This window comes from Natator depressus, chromosome 5 (genome assembly GCF_965152275.1).
Source record: "Natator depressus isolate rNatDep1 chromosome 5, rNatDep2.hap1, whole genome shotgun sequence".
NCBI lineage: Eukaryota > Metazoa > Chordata > Testudines > Cheloniidae > Natator > Natator depressus.
The window spans coordinates 61116725-61135680 of NC_134238.1; the positions used below are offsets into that span (position 1 = coordinate 61116725).

The following is an 18956-nucleotide window of genomic DNA, read 5'->3' on the forward strand; positions in this document are numbered from 1 at the left end:
AAAAGTGGAGTATTAAGCTTTATATGCTCTAAAATGTACTAATCATAGCAGAAAATTATGAGCTTGGTGATCCTAAAGGTTAGCATACTTCCAAAAGTGAATTATAACCATTTGTGGCTGCTTTTAAAATATATATATATTTTTAAGACTTTGAACAGATGCAAGACAAGTTCCTGATTATGTTTCAAATTATAATACAAAATTATGGCAATTGGAGTAAAGATCTGATATAGGATAGAATTTAACATCCATCAATTTTACTAATCACCTATATTACTAGAACTAAGACCAAAGACTATAAATAGTTTACAGTAAAGCAAAATGTCTATATTTCTTAGATCCCTATCGGATTTTTTGTCTTTTTAATATTCTAGAAATTGTAGTCTTATGAACAAAAAATTTAAGCACAGTTAATTGACAGCTTTCTTGTTAGCCTTGTCCTAAACAAAACTTATATAGAAAGCATTAAATTAAAAACTCTATCAGCCCAGTTTTGCCCAGCTGTAAATTAGTACCACCTGTAAACAATCACATGTTGAACTTTATGCACCTGAGCAGTCCCACTGACTTCTTGGGAAATTGACTTCAATCAGACAATCCAGGTGCATAAAGTTCAGCATGCCCATAAAGGTGGGCTAAATGGGGATTTTAGTTTGGATTTCCAGCAGGAGCTGTCTCAGAAGGATGTATTATTCTACTATGAGAACTTGAAAAGGAGAAGCTGTTTCATTGAGGATGGTGGAAGGATTGATAGAGCAATCAAGACAAAATTATTTGTATTACAAGTCTGTGTAGTCTCCATCTGATATGGTGTAGCATCCTAACACTGTAGAGTCTGCTGCCCAGGTAATTAATGTTGATTTAGTTTATTTAAATATGGGTCAAGATAGGGCAAGTACTTACACAGGAAACCTCTAGGGAGATTCCAGCTGTTAGAACAAGTGGTGTTGCTGATTCAATAGTCAGCACTTTTTCTTTTAGGTCAGGACAGAAATAGTGCCTGACCCTGGTGTTGCAGGGCCCCATGTTGCTGGAGATATCATCTTTTGCATGGGATGTAACAATATATTGACTGCTAAAAGCAATTTAAACTCTTATGGAACTTTGTGCAAGATTAGGAGTGTTAGTACTAATGTTAAATTCTAAATCTGGTAACCGGGTCTCCCATGCAGTTACATTTCTGTTACATAGGATTTCCTAGTTGGTTTTTTCTTTCCACTTTTGCTGACCCAAGTGCTTAAAAATCATGAGTTAGAGCTCAAAAATCATAAATTTTTTTAAAAGGGGCAAAAAAGCCCTTTCTGGTTCCTGAACCTTCAGGGTATGATCACATCACCTCTTGAAGGTGTCTCCTCTCCCCCCCCCCCCCCCCCCCCCGTGAGGTGTGTTGTTTTTTCTTTCCCCAAATGAGGTGAGACTCTTGGCTTTCATCACATGCCGTGAGAGAGAGCTTTAAGAAAAACAAATATAGTGGGAGGTGTGATTGAAATCGTGTGACCTGGAGACACTACTTCTGTCCCAAATGTTTAGTCCCTGTAGTGGTGTTGTGTACTCCGAAGCCTGCAGACATTTACGTCAGTATTTTTGGACAGTTGCCCAGGCCCTTTGAAGGTAATGGGACAGCTTTTACTCGCAAAAGCAATGCACACGCATCAGTGTTTACAGGCCCCTGGGGTATGTTGAAATCCCCTAGTCTCATGAGTATTAAACACTTATTGTCGTGGGTGCTCTTGCACCCCCTGGTTTGAAGTGGTTTCCATCATATACAGGCTTTACAGCTTGGTTCAGTAGCTCTCAGCCCCTCCCATACAAATCCTTCCAGCACCCCTGCTTGCTCTGCTCAAGGAAGAGGGGCTTGGTCCTGTTTCGGTGGCAGGCCATGTGAGCCCCGCTTAGAGCGGGAGGCGCTTCAGTGCCCGTGAAGCGGGCTCTGGGCGTGCAAACGAGCCGCACAGAGGCTTTAGGGTGCCTGCTCCGTGACCATGTTGTCCCGACGCGTCCCTCGCACGCGTACAGCGGGCAGGAAAGGGACAGCAGCTCCCTCACGGCTGGGCGAGGTTAGAGGCGCGGAGCTGCCGGCGAGCCCAGCTGAGGCAGGAGAACGCAGCCGCCTCCTGTGCCCGGTAGCTTAGCGAGGCAACAGCGGCAGGAGGAGCCGTGCGAAGCAGCGGCCCGGCCCAGGCGCGGAAAGCGAGGGTTCGGCTCGCAGCAGCAGAGAGGCCAGAGCAGAAAATGGTCGTTTGGAGCTCGTTGCGAAGGCGAAGCTGCTAGGAAGAGCCGAGCCGGAGCCCAGTGCGAAGGGAGGGGAGGGGGAGCTGCCCGCGCCGTGCAGCCTGCTTAGCCTCCCTCGTCCAGCCAGCGGGGCTGCAGCACCCCAGCGGCCGGCCGCAGTGACTCGTGCGTGACCCGCAGCAGGACGGAGCGGAGCGCCCGCCCCAGCAGCATGCAGCGGGACTGAGGAGGGGCAGCCCGGCAGCCGCTGCTGCTCTGTGTTTCTTCGCTTTTCCCGTGCCTGGGCTCTGCCGGCTGAGGGCTCCCGCAGGAAAATGGAGCCGTTTCCCCACGGTGAGTGGAGCCGCGGGCACTAGCCGCGCCCCTGCTGCAAGCGGACTCCTCGCTGGAGCCTTGATGCTGGCGGCAGCTGCCCCGGCCCCGGCGCGGCCCTGCCAGAGGGAGCCCCTGACTCCGTGCCTCTGTTCTGAGTGCGCAGGCCCCACAGGGCACGGTCAAGGTCAGGGGCTCCCGGTGGGGGGGGGGAATGAAGGACCCACCCAATGCATGCCCACAGCCGCACCCCCACCCTGCCCAGTGCCCTGGGGGTGTAGCAGAGCAGGGAGCCAGCCCAGCTGCAACCCTGAAGACTCGCTGGAGAAAGTTTGACAAGGTGGGGGAGGTAATAGTTTTTCTAGGTCCAATGGAAGATCTTACCTCACCCCCCTCCTCTCTCTAATAGGCTGGGCGCACCAAGGTTACAGCACTGCAGGGAGAAAAGTTTTTTAGCTGGCAGGAATTCGCCTTGCAGGCTGGTGGAAGGCAGCCTGATCACTCATTCCCTGACCACCTCCTGACCTGAAACACAAGCTGGTGTGGCTCAGTGATCCACAGTGAGCCTGGGTTAAAGGCTTCTTAAAAATGCTGCTAACGGATCATTGAAAATTGTAAACCCTCCCACGGAGGAGCAGTTTTGCTGCAATTTTTTTCTTTTTAATGACAAGAGTACATGAGAACCAGATTCTTTTGTTTCTGCAGAGTTCATGTGCTCTTGTTTATTTTCAATGCACGGTCATAATTCTTTCTGGGACCTAACATAATCGTATCTGAGCTTCACTGACGTACACACAACAGGCAAATAATGCTCTTGCACAGATACTCTAATGATGAGGGCCATGTTAGTACTTGCATAGACAGTGGAGAATAGGCAACAGGAGCAACTAAAGAGCTAGATGCTGTGCTTATGTAAATGTCTTCAGTGAAGTCAATGTCAACAGCCCATCAAAAATGAGGGGAGAGAGAAATAGGAAAACAAGGGCAGACACTCTCCACCCAGCAGAGTGGCTTTCAAAACTATTTCCATGCAGCTTCAGCAGTACTTGAAATTACACTGTGCATTTCCCTTGTGCCTTTCAGATGAGACTCTGAAAGCATATAGGTAACATTAGTTGAACCTCACTAGTTTGCGGTTCATTAGTTGAATCTTACCTTTGTAAGGTAAGAATATACGAGAGTCTCTGCCTCCATTGTTAAAATGCAGTCATGTCTGGGGTGGAATGCAGCAGCTGTGTAACGGCAACATTTCCCAACAGCTAAAGGCAGAACATAAAGTTGGCCAAACCATTTGAAACTGCAGGGAATTTGAAGGTAGGGGGTCTAAAATAGAACTTGGACAGGATAGTGGGTGTAATATACTTCCTATTAAAAATACTGAGAGGTTTTGAGGGACATGTGGTCAGGGCTTTAATCAGTTAATTCTTTTACTTGTATAACTTAAGTGAAAGCTGAAACTCTGCCAGAATTCACTGCATTGTACTTGAGTTTCTCAGTGATCTGTCAAGCTATAATGTAGTATCTGCTACAAAATTCAGATAAATGCCTTTGCAGTGAAAACTGGACCTTTCTAGTCAACTTAATGAGACATTTTGTCATCCCAGTGTTGCCCTATATTTTTTCCAAAGAGCCTCATGTTTGCATGTCCAGATAGATGAGTGGTGACAGTCTTAACTTTGTAAATGTGTTGCCCTTTTGACTTTTGAGATGGCCCTTTAAAGTTGGTTTAAGAAGCACTATTGCATTTTATCACTACATATATTGAAGCTTTTTCAGTATAGGAGTCTTCCCAGAATTTATCAAGAATATAAACAAAATAGGCAGTCACTTAATAGATACTAAGAACTTATATTCTTTGCTCTTTGTACATCTGGGAAAAAGATTACATCTCTATGAGCAGTAACCTAGTTTGTGGGAGGTATTTTAATAAAGGAAATGGCTTAAGATCTAGAAGTACATGCTCTTATTTGGAGAATATGTGCCACCATGTTAATAACCTCACTCCAAAAGCCTTTTGGATCTGGGTTAATAGTATTACACTGTCATGCAGAAGAGTGGTGTTTGAATTCTGCTCTTTACTCACCAAGGCTGCAGCAGAGAGGTGTGGTAGGCCCCGAGAACACTGCTCAAAAGTGGTCTCTGATGCTAATGGAGGAGTCGTGTTGCAGGTAGGGTTGCCAACCCTGCAGGATTGGCCTGGAGTCTCCAGGAATTAAAGATTATGTCATGTGATATCTCCAGGAATACAGCCAACCAAAATTAGCAATCCTAGTTGGAGGGGCTGGAAATAGAACCTTCTCTTTTCCTCCAGGAACCTAGAACACATACCTTTTGGGTGAAGGTTGGTGGTGGGAGTGTTTGGAGCAATCCTACAGGTTAAAGACAAGCTGCAATTTCCTCCCACAAAAGGAAGCTACAGGGGATTTCCGTGATACTCAGAGTATGCGACGTTGATCTTGAGACGTGGTGTTGTTCACACTCAATAGCTGCTTTTAAAACTTGAATAACTGGGAACATTCACACTGCTGGCTTTCTGAACAGAAAGTTAGTTTCTAGGACTGACAGTCTTGCACCTTGCATGAACATTGAATCATTTCAGCAAATAACGTTTAAAAAAACCCACCCTTTGGATCTTGTGCTCTACTTAAACAGAAAAAGAGAGAACTGACCAAACCCTGAGGAGTTTGGGCTCTAGTCCCATCTTATGCAAAATTCTCATTGATGCTTAGGGGTATGTTGTGGCAGTTTGGTGTCAAGGATCATTTCCTCTTTCTTGATACCTAACCCTCCAGATATGAGACCACGTAAGCATCCAAACATGGGAAAATCCACACCCCTAAGAGACTGAGCTATGCCGACACCACCCCAGCGTAGGCAGTGCTAGGTTGACAGCAGAGTTCTTTCTTCAACCTAGCTACCACCTCTTGGGACGGGCGATTACCTACTGTTGAGATAGGTAGTGTCTGAACTGAAGTGCTGTGGGACAGCACAGCTGCAGTGCTGAGGCTGTGCCTCTGCCTTTCGGCTTGTCTACACTTGAAATGCTACAGTTCTTCTAGTCAACATTTCTTTTGTGATGGGGAACAGTTCTTAAAATAAGAGGAAAACACAGGTTCTTGCCTCTAAACGTGAACGATAGCCCTGATCCTGCAAATACTGTTGTCTATGCTTAACTTTACTTGCCCGAGTAGTCACTTCAGTAGGTCAATTCCTATGTGGAGTGTTAAGTGTGTGCATAAATACTTGAAGGCTATGGCTCTTTTTGCTTACAAAAGAACGTGGGGTGGAAAAAAAAAAAAATCTTTAAACCCTGGGATCAAAACGTTGGTCCTGGTCCTCTGTGAGCAGTAAGGCCAGGGGACTGCCAGAGCAGTTCGTTATAAGATTAGGGCCTAAATAGCTGAGTTTATAAATCCTCGGTAATAGTTCCTGATTGCTGTGTGTTTGTGTGTTTTTTTTTTTTTTTTTGTCATTTAATAAGTAATTAAACACAGGAATCCATAGGAGACCCTTCTTGCAACCTGACTAATCACAATCTAACCAAAACAAACACGCAGGCTCAAACACCCATACTGTTACATAAGTCTCTGGTTTTTGTCATGTGACTGCAGTACTCCTGTAAATTGGACTACAATTTAAGAGATAGTCCTAGAGGACTGGAAAAGGGTAAACATTGTACCTATCTGGGAACAAAGGGGACCTGGGAAATTATAGACCTGTCATCTTAACTTTAATATTTATTTGTTCCAGTATCTTTCCAAGTATTGAACAATCAGTTTTTAGGCACCTAGAGGGTAATAGGATGATAAGCAATAGCCAGCATTGATTTATTGTCGGTTTGGCATGATTTGTTCTTAACTTTCTCCTTTGACAGGGTTACTGGCCAGGGGGAGAAGAAAGCAGTAGATGTGTTTGCTTTTTCTTTTCTTTTCTTTTCTTACTTTAAAAAAAAAAAAAAGGCTTCTAACACAGACCCACATGATGGTCTCATAAAGTAGGGAAATGTGGTTTAGATTAAATAACTATAAGGTGGGTTTACAACTCATAACTACTCTTTTTAAATACAGGTATTTTCAATGGTTTGCTATCAAACTGGGAGGGCATGTCTAGTGGGGTCTTGCAGGGGTCTGTCCTGGGTCCAGTACTCTTTAGTATTTTTGTTAATGCTGTGGATAATGAAGTGAAGAGTATGCTTATAAAATTGCCAGATGACACCAGGCTGGGAGGGTTGCTAGCGCTTTGACTGATAGGATTAGAATTCATGATTACTGTGACAAATTTAGAGAATTTGTCTGAAATCAACCAAGATTAAATGCAATAAAGACAAGTGCAAAGTACTACACTTACAAAGGAAAAATCAAATGCACAAATACAAAATGAGGAGTAACTGGCTAAGTAGTAGCACTGCTGAAAAGGATGGGGGTTTATAGCGGATCACAAATTGCATATGAACCATCAATTTCATGCAGTTTTGGAAAAGGCTAATATTCTGGGATCTATTAACAAGAGTGTATGTAAGACACAGGAGATAATTGTCCTGCTCTACCTCAGCACTGGTAAAGTCTCAGCTGGAGTCTTGTGGAGCCCACAACTGGACACACTTTAGGAAGGATGTGGACAAATTTGAGAGAGTCCAGAATAGGGCCACAAAAATAAGGTATAGAAAACCTGACCTACGGGGAAAGGTTAAAGAAACTGGGCATGTTCAGTCTTGAGAAAAGAACACTGAGAGGGGCCTGATAAGTTTTCAGATAAAGATACAGTTAAGGCTTGTTATAAGCAGGGCTATGATCCGTTGCCCTCCATGTCCATCAAGGGTAGGACAAGAAGTAATGGGCTTAATCTGCAGCAAGGGAGATGTGAGTGTGAAGTCCTCATTGTTTAGGAGTTTTTAAGAATATGGATGGCCTAGGTGTACTGCTGAACCCTGCCTTAGTACAGGGGCTGGACTTGATGACCTCTTGAGTCCCTTGCATTTCTGTGATTCTATGGATGGTCCCACTAGAAATGGATAGGATTATTTGAGGAGGTAGGTACTAGTCAAAGCGAGTAAGGGTGGCAGAACTTGGCCATATGGCATTTGTTCTGTAGTTCTGTACATTCCTTCATGATATTGCAAAATGCCTTGCAAGGTTTGTTTTTACTTTCAGTTTGAAGTGTGTCTGAAGAGATTCTCATTTTAACGTTTCTTGTAAAATGTAGAAGGCTTAAATAGATTGGTAAGGATTTCCTTTATAAAAGGAGGAAAAAAAATAGAAGTGGAGATATTTGCACTGTTTCTTGTTTCTATGCATCTGTTGCAAACAAGTGACATGTAGAAACAAGTATCTAGAGAGAGAATAGCTTGTTGTTGGGATCTGCCAAAAAAGCGTGAGCCCTTTGATTTATGGTGGGCATCTTTTTGACAAAACAAATAAACTCAAATTAAGATGAAATCTAATTAGAATAAATTGATGAGCAAAGTGAAATAAGCCAGTTTTGCTACTGAAATAATTTGTGTAGGAAAAATTTTGATTTGGTAATGGACTTATTTCAGCTGTTTTATGACTTCTAAAAATACTTCCTTCTGGGAACTAGTATTGTTAGGTGTAAATAGTGTATTCTCTGTTGCAGGAGCGTGCCCTTCATACAAATCCAAATCCACAGTTGCAACACTTATTCTTATCTATCAGCATTATGCACTGTCCTATTATAGATCAGAAGGGACCCTACTTGTGTCAGCACCAATCACTGAATCCTATAAAACAGGTATGGATAAGATCTTAGATCAATTAGCCCATCATCCTTACAGTGCAAGATTGTTCTCAGTAGTAGTTTTTTTTCCTGTTGCTTTGTCCCAGCAGCGAGTAGTTTCGCCAAGGGAAGTGGTGGAACAATTCCAGAGTTGACTAGGTCTCACTGTCAGGAAAGTTTGCCTAATATTTTCCTTTGTTGCTAGGTGTGCTACATTACTAAATAATCCCTCTCCATCAAAAAACACTTAAGGCAACATGATAACCTACAAATACTTTTTAGCTCTGTATAGTTTGTGTACCTTCTTTCTTTCCTCCAAAGTAAATATCCGACACACTGATTACTTTTTGGGACACCGTGAGCTCCTTCTCCCATATCTTTTTAGCAATGAGGTACCCAGATTTGAACACAATAATCCAGGTACGGTCTCAGAGCCAGATTATAGGTGGATTATTCACTAATTGCTCCATTAGCATATGCAGATCTAAACTCTACTACCTTTTGCTACTGGGGCTTTACATTGCGCACACCTATCTAACAGGCTGTTGTTAATTCTGTGCTTAAACAAGGCACTAGAACTCCTACTGTAAAACTGGAAGCAATTTTGATAGTGGTGATGGTGAAAGTAACGAAGGAAGAATTTATCTGGAGATAGGAACTTAAATCACACTTTTTGGGAAGTGTTGGGAACAACAAGGAAGGGTGAAATCATCTTGTCCGACCATAGCGCAACCATTGACCTTTATCTCTGGCATTTGGTGGGATGCTATCCTAGTTACACACACTTAACTCAAACCCTAGATGTCTGGGAGATGTCACACAAGTGTAAGATGTTGAAATATATTTTGACCTTAAAAGTGTCTGTAATCAGTAAAAGTATTTAACCTGTCTCTTCTTGTGCTCTCTTCGCCATGATGACTTACTGCTGTGTAGTCCAGTGGCCCATACTCATGATGTCTCTGAGGTTACTCACATGTGTAAAGGCTGCTATCAGCAGGCCCTATAACAACCAACCACCTATAAGGAATCTTGGAAAACCATTACAAGCTAAGATAAAATAACCTCCATATAGATAGCTAATAAACAATATTGTTCTCTCTAGGCTGGCTCTCCAGTAATAATTCACTAATGAGGGGCCAAATTCATCCCTGGTATGACACCACTGACTCAGTGGAGTTTCATCAGGGTTGAATTTGGCTTACCGTTCCCAGGAGTGGGTTGGCTTTCACTGATTCTGGTGCAAACAGAGTGAAAGAAACTCTACGGAAAACGGCCATGTAAGTTTCCAACTCCATTGGATCAGAGATGGGAGGGAGAGGAGAAAAGAGGACAAAATCAGTAGGAAAAAAAACATGAGTTTCAAAAAGGGCTTTCCAAAGAACAGAAACTACCGAAAGTGAACTACATCTGACTGCACCCTTTCATGTTTGAGTCCCTTCGTGGGAGAAGACTATACACTTTCTTGCCCTCTTAGAGCTGTTGTTACACAGGGCAGCTGCTACTTATGAAATTTCTGTCCAGTGACATTTTAAAATGAAATCTAATTAAATTTTAAAATAGATTAGCATAGTGCAATATAGCTATATAATATAATTTTGTAAGCTAGACTGTGTCTGCTGTTGGGTATTTGAAAAGTACATACATCACTATAGACAACAAGATACTTAAGTATACATTACTACAAGCATGTTGTTTAAGTACACTCTACTTAAATTATATGACTAGGAATCCCAATTAGAAATACTACATACCCTAAAGCAAAAAAACAGAGCAGAAGGAGAATCTTGAAGGAAACAGGAAAGGCAGAAATGCCAGATGACCAATGCAATCCATGACTGAGCTAAATTATATCTCCTCCAATCTGACCAAAGCGAATGCTGTTCTCTATTAGGGCCCTGTTCTGAGCCTGAGCAAGTGAATCCGCTGTCTCTTATTTTAGTATGAGCTTTGTCTCCCTAGGGAGAGCTGAATAAGGTCTTGGTGCTCAAATCTGACATTTGAATTTATTTTGAATAGTACTTTAGCTTCAATATGTAAAGACCAAGAGTAAAATCCTGGCTCCTCTGAAGTCAATGGAAATTTTGCTATGGACTTCAGTGGAGCTGTGATTTCATCCTCTGTTAGTAAATATTGCAGAGTACACTTAGTGAGATGACCTCTTTAGGATAGTACATATGAAATTGTTTCCACAGGTTAAGTTTTATCCCTGTTTAACTCGGGGATTGTATCTTCCTCTGTTTGGAAAACTTAGTTGGGCACTACTCAAATATGTGGAATATATTGGATCTCTTAAAGGATTTTTTCCCCTCTGTTAAAGTATTTTCAACAGGGAATTCATCCTTTTTGTATATGGGAATTTCTTTCTTTCTTTCTTTCCAAAGGCTTCACCCTGGCACAGTGCATCTCTCTGTTATCTCGTCTCTGTGTCTCCCCCCCCCCCCCTGTGTACAAATTGTGTAGCACCACTTTTCAGATTATAGTGACCTCATAATTGTTGTGTATTTCCCAAGATTACAAGCTGGTATAAAAGGAGTAACGTGCATGTCAGAGCAAAATGTGTAGTTCATTTCAAAGACTTACTCCTGGGTATTATATTTCGCACCTTCCAAAGCATGTCTGTGTTCCTTGATCTTTGGAATAAGCATACTCATTTCAAGAGTTTTTTTTTAAATCTTTTAAAGTTCTTGTGCAGAGGTAATTTGGGGATTTATATATAGTTGCAGATAATTTCCACCTTGTTGGATTTATTGCTCCATTCTGTCCATTTTTTTTCAGTTACTTGTGTATTTTTGATGCTGCAGGTGGAAACTTGTCTTTCATATGTAGTGCCAGCCACTGGAATCTCCTGAGAGGAACAGTGAAGAAATCATAGTAATTACTTTTTTTTTTGGCCTTGAGGTGTTTCTGGTATCTGAAAGCTATGAGGAGATAACTTTGTGTGTTTGGCTGGTATTATAACTGATCAGCTAACTAGGTTTGGAAGTAAACTCACTCCGCTGTTCCTGTCATTTTAAGAGTTTGGTTGTGTAGCAGAAATGATCTGCAAGTCTCTGTGAAAAGAGAAGAGACCCTGGGTTCTTTAAAGCAGTGTGTAGCTTCTACGTACAGTTCCACTGGCTTCAGAGAGACTTGAGTATTCTTTCAGGGGGGTTTGGGCAGGGAGGAAGGCTGTGGAGCAGAGACCGATAAATAAAAGGTCATTGAGATATTTGGCTCTCTATATAAACTACCTGTTGCAGTTGCCAATATTTTGTTTTATAGGTATAACAGTTACCCTACCAGTAGCAGCATTTAAAACAAAGCAATATAACTTAATCATAGATTTTAATCTCAAATCACAATAGTACAAACTGTCAAATTAGTCTGACAGAGCCTCAACTTGATTTAAGTTACTTAAAAACAAAACCAAACAAAACAACCCAACACACACCTCCAAGGGATGTAAATCATGATTTATAGATAAGTTAAACATTTTGAATCGCTCCACCTTGAAATGAAGGCTCTTAGTCAGCAGACAGTTAAGATATGTAATTTTGGTCACATTAATAATCATATTGACTTCAATGGGACCACTTGTGCTTAAAGTTATGAACTTGCTTTTAACAAGATATCCCTTTATCCCCTGATGGTGTAACTGCTTAGACTTTTTGGATGTCACACTCTATCCCACTGTTTTTATATTAATATCAAGGTGCTGCTCTAATATGGTCTGCATTGCGATGGTGGGGAGATTCTTATTCTTTCACTGTGCTTGCTGGTAAGAAGTTGGGCCAGGATGCTCAGCTGCAGGGAGCACCTCCTGTTGCTTGTTGGCAATGAAGGAATATCACTGACAAGAGTTGGAGGAATTCTTTCTGGTTCTCTGCTGGAAGCAGGGCCGGCCCACAACGTTTTGGCACCTGAGGTGGGGAGCTCAAATGGCACCCCCATGCCCCTTCGCTTGGGCCAAAACTTTGAAAGATCTCAATTCTGCCGCCTTCCTGTTCTCCTTTATTGGGGTAGGTAGCAGAGCAGGATCGTGAGAGGAGTAGAACTAACAACTTAAAATGTCTTGTTCAGAAATTTTAAGTAACACTTAACTTTCAAATGCCTGAACAGCAAATGTAACTTTTCTTGTCTGCATAGTAAACACTGGCATTTTTATCTGTTTGAATAATCAAACTGGTGCTTTCCATACCTTCTTGGTTGCAAAGATTTGAACTGCTTCCTGCTGAAGGTCCACAGTCTGGGCCAGCTCATGCTCTATTGAGGTCGTTGCAAGGCTGACCAGCCTCTCCTGTGTCATTGTGGAGCATAGATGTGTTTTTTATTAACTTCAGCTTGGAGAAGCTGCGTTCTCCACTGGCAACTGTTACAGGAAGTGTTAGAAGTATGTGCAGAGCAACAAAAGCATTTGGAAAGAGGGTGGTCCTCTTATTTGTGCACATATATTCCAGAACAGCCTTTGGAGTTGATCCTGCTGAAATGTATCTTGAAAGGGTTTTCAGTTCATCACCTAAATCACTCGCATCAATATCGCGCATGTCATCATGTCTCAACACTATCTCTAGTGCCCTGCATTGCTGGTGTAGGTTGTCTTCAGGTATAGTGAGGAATTTTGGCAGATTATACAACATCCCAAATACACTGCTGTGTTCCTTGAGCTGCATGAAACGTTCTTCAACTGACTGTATTGCACAGTCTAGCACCTGGTTAAAGAATTGAACTTTGAATTGTTGTTTGGGGTCTCTTGTGGGATTATCCCGTGCCTCATAATCAAAATGTTGTAGTCTTAAGTGACTCTTGAATGGGTGGGAAAATAGCTTCAGTGTGAAGTTCCTCTGCCAACTTCTGTGCACTCTTCAGAATGTTTTGAAATCCCTCATCTGACCGGTAAGACGGTAGGTATGACTTTGCTTGTCCAGTTGTTCCATGGCTCCAGATATATCAAGGGCAACACCTTGGAGTCTCTTGCTTACAACATTTATTTCAAACAGTATGTCATGCCACAACGCTAAGCCACACAGAAATTTGAAGTTATATATATGTTTCTGGTGATTCCATTTCCTTCTGCCACTGTTCTCCCACAAACAGTTCCTGTCATAGCATTATCCTCCATAATGGCAACTATGGCATCATTATCTTCCCAGTTTGGTGTGTGTTAGGCTTTATCGCCTCCACTCGACTTTCCCATCATGTGGCACTCAGTGGTTTCTGTGTCAGAGGATGTTCCCAGATGTTGCTTCAAAATTTGCCATCAAGGAGTTGATGCAGAGAAAAATACATAGATGCTTTGAATTACATTAAAAAAACTCAGCAGCTTCACTAGAAGTTGATTGTTGCATCACTGACCCCACCAAGCTCAATGAGTGAGAACTGCATGGGACAAAAAATGCTCAAGGGTTTAACTCTCGGATCCATGTCTGCACTCCTCTGTTCTTTCCTCTCATGTTGGTACCATTATCGAAGCCCTGACCTCTCATGTCAGCTATCGCAATTCCTGTATCTTCCAGCTTTTTAAAAAGCACCTTTGTCATACCAGCTCCTGTAGTATCATCAATGTCAATAAATTCTAGAAAGTGCTCTCTGACAGTCACCATTGCAGGGACATTTTCACTAGGTTCTGTTACAAAATGCACCATTAAAGTCATTTGTTCCATATGGCTGATGTTGGGTGTGCAGTCCAGAATAAGAGTAATATCTTGCTGACTTCAGATCTGCCACAATCTACTTTTTGACTTTTGTTGCCAGTAATTGTATGATCTCATTTTGAATTGTTTTTCCAAGGTAGTGGAGTGTGTACATTTCTTGGGCGGTGACTCTTCTTAGATGCTCCTGGAATATAGCATCAAACTCTGCCATCAGCTCCACAAACAATGGAAACTTCCTTAAAATTGTCACATACAGTGCTAGGTTTTGGGTAGCAAGCATTCTCACAATGGCAATGTTTAGAACATTTTGCCAGTAAAGAGGCTCTGATGCAATCTTCTCTTGATGCTGATCATCTATGGTGGCCTTTAACCTTAGTTTCATCTCAAGCTCTTTCCACCTATGGAATGCTCTCTGGTGACTTGCTGCCTTCTCATGGCATGCCAGATTTCTAGCCATATTTTTCCAGTCCTTTGTTCCTTTAGAACTCCAATGTGGCTGGACCATTAGACTGGAAGAGTTTGCAACAAAAACAGTATGCAGCATTCTGGGTTTTTGAGTACATAAGCCATGGCCTCTCCACTTTGTCACCATTGGGGATTTCATGCCAGTAATGTGTTGGATGGAAGCTTCTGTCTTCATTGTCTTTGGGGAACTTCACTTGCTATGGCCCATGCAGTACAAGGAAGTTTCTCAGGCTACTGCTCAAGTGGGTCCACTGTCCTGAATCATCTAGGCTTAAGGAACTAAACTCAGCAGCAGCTGTTCCTTGCGCCTCCACCACACTCTTCTCTGATCTACACTTTTCTTCAGGAATGTGCATGGTTACATCCATTTGAGATGGAGATATGGGTGCTGCAGTAGCTGCCAGGTCACCTGCAGTCTGACTACCTGGAAGATCAGGCATCTCCTCACCATTCTCATCCCCACTGGAGCCGGAAGGCTCACCGTGAACATTTGTGTCTATGTATCTCAGGAGAGCTCCTTCCTGCTTAGATAGAAAAGCTTCCTTTGCTTGCTTTTTTTTTTCTGAATGCTTCCCCAGAGGGGCATTTTCTTATTTCACTCATGACTGCTGTTCTGTGCCAGCTATAGTGGCTCTCAACACTCAATTGAGGGGGACAAATAAGCAGGCTGGTAGCAGGGCCTGAGTGAGGGAAGATATCAGCATCTTAAGGGCCTAACTGGCTCCTACTACTTCAGTTGACTGCTTGTTCTTCTCAAGTGGGTTCAGGGAAGCAGCAGGAAACAGGAAGCTCCTTGAGAAGCTGGTGTTAATCAGTCCAGGGTGCTAGAGAGGTACATAAGAGGCTCCTCCTCCTCCTCTCTCTCCCTGCAGCTCCTGCTGCTTTCTGTTGTTCCCTCTCACCTTTTCTCCTGCCTGCCTATTATGTCTCTTGTGCCCTCCTTCCTCCAGCACAGTACTCCACCATCTCTGTGCATCTAGAGCAGAGAGAATACATATGCACCAGCAGCAGACACAATTTTCTACACTCTGGGTCCTAGTGGCTCCCCCTCCCCCACAGTCTGGCACCTGAGGCAGGTGCCTCAGTTTGCCTTATGGTAAGGCCAGTCCTGGATGAAAGCATGGTGGAGGTAATACAAAGTCCCATGGCAGGTGTGAAGCATAATCCATTTTTATGTGAGGCAGTAGCACCTGCAAAGGTGAATAAAAGGACATTTGAAACAATATATTGCTTTCAATGATAGGCTTAACTTTAGAGCATGTTCTTGGAGGAGGCTACTCAGAGGAGCAAGGAGCTTGTAAAAAGGAGAGAGATGGTGAGGAAAAATAGATTAATGATGTTGACCATACACCCACCAGGTGCATAATCATTGAACTGAAGATCAACAAACACAGAAGCTGATGAATGAGTCAGTTTAGATCAGTTACTTAAGGAAACATATTTTTTTTTCTGGGTCCCATAAAACAAAGCTGTAATATTTAGGTAGAACAATAACATACAGATTTCCAGTCAGTTTGAGAGGAGAAAACCTATCTCACCTCTGAATATTCTGATCAATGTGATATATTTTAAAAAAACCCAAATCATAACCAGTGATCTTTTCCCGTTGACTGAATATGCAGCATATGTTGACACTTGTGGGTAAATCTAATCATAATGTCATTAAAAAGAAAAGGAGGACTTGTGGCACCTTAGAGACTAACAAACTTATTTGAGCATAAGTTTTCATGAGCTACAGCTCACTTCATTGGATGCAGCTCTTATGGACTTCAGCTGGAGTTGTGGGTACTTAGCACCTGTGAAGATCAGGCCCATAATTGAAGTTATGACAGCTTCCGTTATATGGCAAATACAGACCTCCCTTTCTGGAAAATACTCCTTTTTGGAGTATAGTACTTACATGTGATCTCAGCCAGAAATATCTGTGAAGCAGTTAACCCAGCTGGTCATTTTGGTTTAGGAGATCATACGCATAGTGATGGTCGCTTACACTTTAATTGCAATTCTTCAGCTCCCCACCCAGTCCTCTAATTTTAGAAGCACTGTTGTAGTTTAAAGCACATGCATTCATGGAATGCATCTGATGAAGTGAGCTGTAGCTCATGAAAGCTTATGCTCAAATAAATTTTAGTCTCTAAGGTGCCACAAGTACTCCTTTTCTTTTTGCAGATACAGACTAACATGGCTGCTACTCTGAAACCTGTCAATAGTGTCATTGTTACAGTGTGTTCCCTGTCTGCCTGTCGGTAGCCACCTGCTGTCATTTGCTATATACTGAGACTGTAAGAACTTTGCAGTGGGCCCCAGTCCCTGATTGAGACCTCCCAGGTGCTACTACAATTATAAATGATAATCTGTAGCGGCGAGAACATTTGCTATATTAACCTCCCCCAATTTAAAATGGGGTTTTCACTTTCTCAGTCCAAATCCCAGTTATGAAAAGAAACTTCTAATCATGCAGTACCTGTTCGTAAGACTGTGGGTTACAGTGACTGTGGGTCACAGTCTTATCCACTGACAGAGTGGAGCTATATGAATAGATGAGGATGTGCTTTAAACTAGAATAGTGCTTCTAAAATTAGAGGATTGGGTGGGGAGCTGGAGAATTGCAATTAAAGAATAAGCAACCTCCACTATGTGTATGATCTCCTAAACCAAATGACCAGCTGGGTTAACTGCTTCACAGATATTTCTGGCTGAGATCACATGTAAGTACTATACTCCAAAAAGGAGTATTTTCCAGAAAGGGAGGTCTGTATTTGCCATATAACGGAAACTCTGTCATAACTTCAATTATGGGCCTGATCTTCACAGGTGCTAAGTACCCACAACTCCAGCTGAAGTCAATAAGAGCTGTCGATGCTCAGCAACTCTGAAAATCTGGCCCTCTGGTCCAAATTACTTGAACTGTCACTGAGCACTGGTTTCCAAAATGCAAAAGTTCTCATCACAGCATGACCCTATATTGCCTCATTTGGCTAATGTTCTTTGAAAAACATTCAAAATATATAATATTAATTGCAAATGCAAAACTAAAATCTTGTAAAAATCCCCAAACTCCTCTTCTTTTTGGTGCTTGGATGGGATGGGGAATAAGGCTGGCTCCACTCAGTCAAATGGGAGTTCTGCCAGCAACTTCATTGGAGCCAAGATTTCACTCCAAAAATGGAAGGGTGCAAGAGTTAAGGTGATTGATCCTAGCTACTTCTGGAATGAGGGCGAGAAGACCACTCACATCTGAGTTACATCATTCATGGATATTTAAAGTTTTGTAAGTCAGTAGACTATTCTGGAGATGGGTGTGGTATAAATACCTTTTTGGTGAATATTCCCTTATTCCACCAATGACCTATTGATACTAAATGGCATATTCATGCGGTAAGGGGACAATTTTGGTCCTTAAATATTTAAAGTGTACAGCAGATGATCGCTCTCTCTTCACCTGCCCAAAAATTGCTGATGACTTCTGAATTTGAAGTCCTCTATCAATAATCTGGTTATACATTTAAAGATATACTAGTAAATTTTTTTTTTGTAATTGAGCTGTCAATCTGAAATCCTGCCAAAGAAAATACATTTGCAATTTTATTAGAAGTCTGGAAGAGACTTTTTAAGGAAACCTTTGTTGAACCCACTATTTATTTTTCTTGGGTGCTTCTAAAAAGATTGAAGTTTTATCTTCTGTTTTTCAGAGCAGCTTAAGATAAACATGGGTCTGAAAAAGTCCTTATGACAGCAAAAAGGGTCCCTCGAATATAGAGAGAGCAGAATATTGAAATAAAAAGATGCCATGCACATCTCAGAGCTGTCATTCCCTTGTTTTGGCTCTTTTTCCCTTTTGGAAAGAGATGTTTTCTTTCTTTTAATACACCTCTACCCCGATATAACGCGATCCAATATAACACAAATTTGGATATAACGTGGTAAAGCAAAAATGGTTTTCTGTCTCGTCTACAACGTACAGTACTTTTATTCTGTTTAATCCCAGTTTATACATGTAATGATTACCGCGTACATATTCAGTATGTATGTTTTTACAAGCCTGCCTTGGATCGAAAGTTGAAACACCGAAGCCAAGCGCATTTACAGCATTTTTAAACTTTCACTCTGATCTTCATTGCATAAAAAACAGTCTTATCTGCAAGTCTTAAAGTTATAATGTTGACAGTTTAAATCCATTGATAGGTTAAAACCATTGAAAGTTTAAATTCGTTTTGCAGACAACAAAACCATGTGCGAGGTGGTAGTTAGTTTTCAACAGCCGTTAGAATAAAATCAGCCTTTGTATTTATAAACCATGACCAATTTATCAAAAAGGAGAGTTCAGTCTAACTTCGTCATTGACTAACCTGCTGCCACCTTGCCAGTTTAAAGTTGTTACAAAAACATCTGTGGTCAGCGACTCAGCTCTTTAAAATGTGGCTTGTATCAAATTACATAAGTGCATACAGCACATTGTACAAATGTGCATGTATCAAAGTGGAATGTGCAGCAATGAGAAGGCAGGGGTAAACGTATGTTGCCTGCCCATGGTCCCATTAGGTGTTCTCATCTCTCCTGCCTATTTTAATCTCATTTCTAAAT

The 18956-nt window shown here is 41.9% G+C and overlaps 1 protein-coding gene across 1 annotated transcript in view; it reads left to right on the plus strand.

Moving 5' to 3' along the window:
- The first annotated feature begins 1848 nt into the window (after nt 1-1848).
- The window catches only part of LNPEP (leucyl and cystinyl aminopeptidase), a 108940-nt gene continuing 91832 nt past the window's right edge, over nt 1849-18956 (plus strand). The window contains exon 1 of the mRNA XM_074952894.1: nt 1849-2565. Coding sequence (XP_074808995.1) covers nt 2547-2565 — 19 coding nt within the window. The 5' untranslated portion in view covers nt 1849-2546. The remainder of the gene's footprint in view (nt 2566-18956) is intronic.